We start from the raw sequence: 4,677 nt of genomic DNA, 5'->3' as shown, positions 1-4,677 counted from the left end.
GAATACTGATACAGACCACATGCAATACACCTTGTTTTATCCCTTTACAGCAACCTACACTTTTCACTTTGTGATCAGCTTGTAATTTGGCCAAAAGCTTCAGGAGGGCAGGAATTATGCTGTCTTGTTCAGTGTCGTGTGCCCAGCATCTAGTATAACACCTGGCTTAGAGTGGCACTCAGTGTATATTGACTGACCTACTTTATTTGAACATGAGTCTTATATTCCTGGTTTGTAAACTTAGTATAATAATTATCTTGAGTGGTGACATGAAAGTTTGAGATAACACTACACATAAAGAACCTCTTGCCAAAACCGGTTTGGCTCAGTGGATAGAGCGTCGGCCTGTGGACTGAGAGGTCCCGGGTTTGATTCCGGTCAAGGGCATGTACCTGGGTTGTGGGCACTTCCCCAGTGGGGGATGTGCAGGAGGCAACTGATCGATGTTTCCCTCTCATCGATGTTTCTAGCTCTCTATCTCTCTCCCTTCCTCTCTGTGAAAAATCAATAAGATATATTAAAAAAAAAAGAACCTCTTACCATGTCTGATGCATAGTAAGAGTTTGATCACCAGAAGTGCATTATTAATATGATTTGTGTTGTTTTTAGGAGGAGAAAGATTATATTCTGGATTTACATCAGGAGTGACAGAAAAAAAAGAATATTTCAATTACAAATAGTGCTGAAATAAACAACTGTGCACATATATTCTCTTAATAGTAGAAGTATAATTGCTGGATCAAAAGGTAAATGTACCCCTGGTTGGTTTGGCTCAGTAGATAGAGTGTTGGCCCATGGGGACTGAAAGGTCTTAGGTTCAGTTAGGGTCAAGGTTGTGTGCCTCTGTTACAGGTTCGATCCCTGGCCCTGTCGTTTCTCTCTGTCTCTCCCCCTCCCTTCCACTCTCTCTAAAAATCAATGAAAAAATATCCTCAGGAGAGGATTTTAAAAAAAAGTAAATGCATTTGCATATTTTTAGATATTGCCAAATTACCTTTCATAGATGCAGCACTTTGCATTCCCACCAGCAATGTATGAGGATGCAAATTTTCCCACAGCCTTGATAAAAGCTTCTACTGAATTTTGCCAAGTGAGATAATGAATGTCTTTGTATACTTTAAAAATTTACCTTACTTTTTATATGTCAAATTTACATGCAGTAAAACTTGCTTTTTTTTGGTGTACAGTTCTGTGAGTTTTGACAAGTGCATAGGAATGTGTAACCACTCCAACAATTAAGGACAGAACAGTTTCAAATCACAAATATATGTGGCCCTTCTTCCAAACTCCAGTACCTGATAACCACTAACCTGTTCTTTTCCTATGAGTTTGCCTTTTCCAGAACATCATATAAATGGAATCATACTGTATGTCTCATTGTATTTTTCTTATTTTGAATGTCTGTAAACATTTTTAATTTTTAAAATATCTCTCGATTACATCTCTTTTTTTAAAATACATTTTTATTGATTTCAGAGAGGAAGGGAGAGGGAGAGAGAGAGAAACATCAGGAATGAGAGAGAAGCATTGATTGGCTGACCTCCTGCATTCCCCCTACTGGGGATCGAGCCCGCAACCTGGGCATGTGCCCTTGACTGGAATCGAACCCGGGACCCTTCAGTCTGCAGGCTGACACTCTGTCCACTAAGCCAAACCAGCTAGGGCTCTATTGTATCTCTTCACTTCAGAACCAGCTATTTTCTTTTCTATACTCACTTTCTTGACTCTTCAACATAATGACATTATTTTCCTCTGTGTGCCTGAGTTTACCAGCAGAGCGTAAAAGAATAGTCTGATGATGTTCCACATTATCAAAATAAATCTAAATTACAGGCAATTGATTTTATTGTGTTTTTCCTCTTGAATATATTATTATTCCCTATTAAAATCATCCCAGTTTTACAACTCACTATGATAAACATAACTGGGCCAAATAAATGGAAACTTCTTCAGTTATGTAGGGTTTCTATTATGTTTTATTTTTATTTTATTTTTTAAAATATATTTTATTGAATTTTTACAGAGAAGAAGGGAGAGGGATAGAGAGCTAGAAACATCGATGAGAGAGATCGATCAGCTGCCTCCTGCACGCCCCCCAGTAGGGATGTGCCCGCAACCAAGGTACATGCCCTTGACTGGAATCGAACCCAGGACCCTTCAGTCCGCAGGCCAATGCTCTATCCACTGAGCCAAACCGGTTCGGCTCTATAATGTTTAGATAGGGTAATTGGACGTTTAATGAAAGTTATGACACAAATAACTTTAAAAAGACAGAAGTGTTTCCTTACAACCTTAGTTTTGCACCCATCCGCCAAACAAAATAAATTTAAAAAGGCATTTTCTCTGTATAACCTAAAATTTAAGTCCCTGTTGATGCCTCAAGTAATAAGTGTGCTAAAAGAAGATTGAATTTATTTAGGGAAAGGGGATGGGAGATGGGATATCCAAAGGGAAGGACTGCACAGCACCCAGCCAAGGGGTCATCAGGTAGATGATAACACCCAGGAGCTGGGGTTTCTTCCTTATATACTGTCCCTGGTGGGAAACTTGCCTTCAGTGGGTTTGGAGGCTGAGCTGGTGGGCTTGGAATGTGGATGGAATGCAGGTGTGCAATCAGATGCCTCCAGGACAGTTTCTATTCTTGTATGGTCTGACTCTTGGTGTCCAGCGAGTTTTTCTTGGTCTTTTGTTCTCCTGTGGCAGGAAGCTTACAAATAGCCCTTAAGGACTGTATTGCCCTACAGTCCTAACAATAAGATGTTTAACTTTTAAAATGTAATGAATAAACAAGAACTTTAAAAATGACTTTATTTTTTATTTTATTTTTATTTTTTTTTACACTAAACAACCTACAGTGCTGTTTTCTCTAAAAATGACTTTGATGTCCGCTCTGTTCAGCACCTCCCTGGGACACAAAAGGTATTCAACAATCATCATTGATCGACAGCCTCCTGAATGCCCCCCACTGGGTATCGAGTCCCCAACCTGGGTGTGTGCCCAGACCTCTTGGTGATCGGTTAACGCTGAGGCAACTTTAGTGCTTTTTAAAATTATTATCTTGATTTGAAATATTTTGGTGGTAGAATGAGGGACTAAGAAAGATCCTATCAATCACATGGCTAGGTCCAATTTTTCTACAATATTACACGAAAGAGGTGGATTTCAGACTTCTAAATGAGTCTCCGCGAAAAAGTCCCCATTTTATCAAGCGTAAGCCATCTTGGGCTCTGAAAAGCCGCAAAGCCTCTCAACTGCGCATGCGTGTTCGAAGAGCCCCGAAGCGCGACTTATTTCCGTAAATGAAAGGGCGAGGCAGCATCCTAGCGGACCAATGAAAAACCTCCAGATTATCCTTTTTCTATTGGCTAACAGAAACCAATTAGAAGTGAACGGTCTTTAGCGGGCGTCTCACAGTTGACCGCCCTGACGTAATGTGAGAGGGCCACTGGTAAGGCTGAGCTAGACCAATGAGGAGGACCATGGGGCTGGCTTCCTTGTTCTCACGCCCAACCAGCAGGCCCAGCCGAGGAAAGTTTCCCTTTATCAGGGAGAGGAGCAAACATGGCAGCGCGTCCGTGGGTTTGGTGTGTCTCTGCAACCATTGCAGTGGCCCTGCTGCTCCTATATGGGGTTCCCTCAGCCTCTGCCCAAAGAAAGAAGGAGGTGAGGATGCTGTTTTCAGCAACACGGGCTTTTCCCAATGAGTGGGGCTTGAGAGGGTCTGTTCTCTCCTTCCTGACTCCTTTCCCTGTCGGTTCTGTCTTAGGTGCCTCCAATTCCGCCCTTTTGGGAGTTGGGGGGTTTGCAAGAGAAGAAACTAACTGCTTGTGTTCTGGGGATGTTGAGTCTGAGAGTGGGTTTGGGTATGTGACACCTTGGCTTCTCTAGGCCTGTGCGTGTACACAGCTACAAGTTTCGATACTTTTTTGAGTATGGGCCCTATCAGGTGGTGGGGGAAGTTCGACTTTAGGTCCAGCGGGTAGAATATCTAGTCTTCTGCTGTCAGAAGATGTAACTCCCGTTATAGACGTCTAAGAGCAATTTATAGCATTTCCACTTAAGATATGTAAGACAAGAAAAAAGAGAATTGTAAGACTTAAACTGAAGAGCGAAACTATGCCAGGTTTATCAAATTTTCCAAATAATTCAAATCAATTTATGGGAGTGAAAGCTATTGAACCATTTTCAGTCATTTAACAAATATCAAGCGTGCCAGGCACTATTCTAGGAGCTTGGTATTCATAAGTGAACAAAACTAAGATCCCTCCTTGTGAAATTTACTGGTTTTAGCGAGTGGAGGAGATAACAATATTCTTTATTCACAATTAAGCAATCCAAACAGGAATTTTAACACTGTTGAAATACTAGAGACTTAGAGCCATATGCTCTTAGAGCTTTACAGTTACTAGCAATAGTTTATGCTCTCCAGTTTTATTTTTTATAGATGAGGAAGACCAAGTGCTAACCTTACACAGTTAAATTGCAGAACAAGACCTAAAATCCTAGGCCAGTCTCATGCTATTTCCTGTACATTTCTGTGCTTCCTCTAATACACAATACCTGTGCATGTGCTTTTAAAATCCCATTTAAACATCTCAGATGCTTGTCAACTTGAGCTGAATTTAAAAAGATCCCATCTTTTGTTTCTGAATATTTGAATTCTTCCGCAAGCAGGGG

The 4,677-nt window shown here is 40.9% G+C and overlaps 1 protein-coding gene across 1 annotated transcript in view; it reads left to right on the top strand.

The window, feature by feature from the left end:
• The first annotated feature begins 3,381 nt into the window (after positions 1-3,381).
• The window catches only part of MAGT1 (magnesium transporter 1), a 47,512-nt gene continuing 46,216 nt past the window's right edge, over positions 3,382-4,677 (top strand). The window contains exon 1 of the mRNA XM_006755058.2: positions 3,382-3,663. Within this exon, the coding sequence (XP_006755121.2) occupies positions 3,562-3,663 (102 nt within the window). The 5' untranslated portion in view covers positions 3,382-3,561. The remainder of the gene's footprint in view (positions 3,664-4,677) is intronic.

Source organism: Myotis davidii, unplaced genomic scaffold, assembly GCF_000327345.1.
Source record: "Myotis davidii unplaced genomic scaffold, ASM32734v1 scaffold1493, whole genome shotgun sequence".
NCBI classification, from domain to species: domain Eukaryota; kingdom Metazoa; phylum Chordata; class Mammalia; order Chiroptera; family Vespertilionidae; genus Myotis; species Myotis davidii.
Note: the sequence above shows the minus strand (reverse complement) of the source record. Positions and strands in the feature narration are given on the sequence as shown.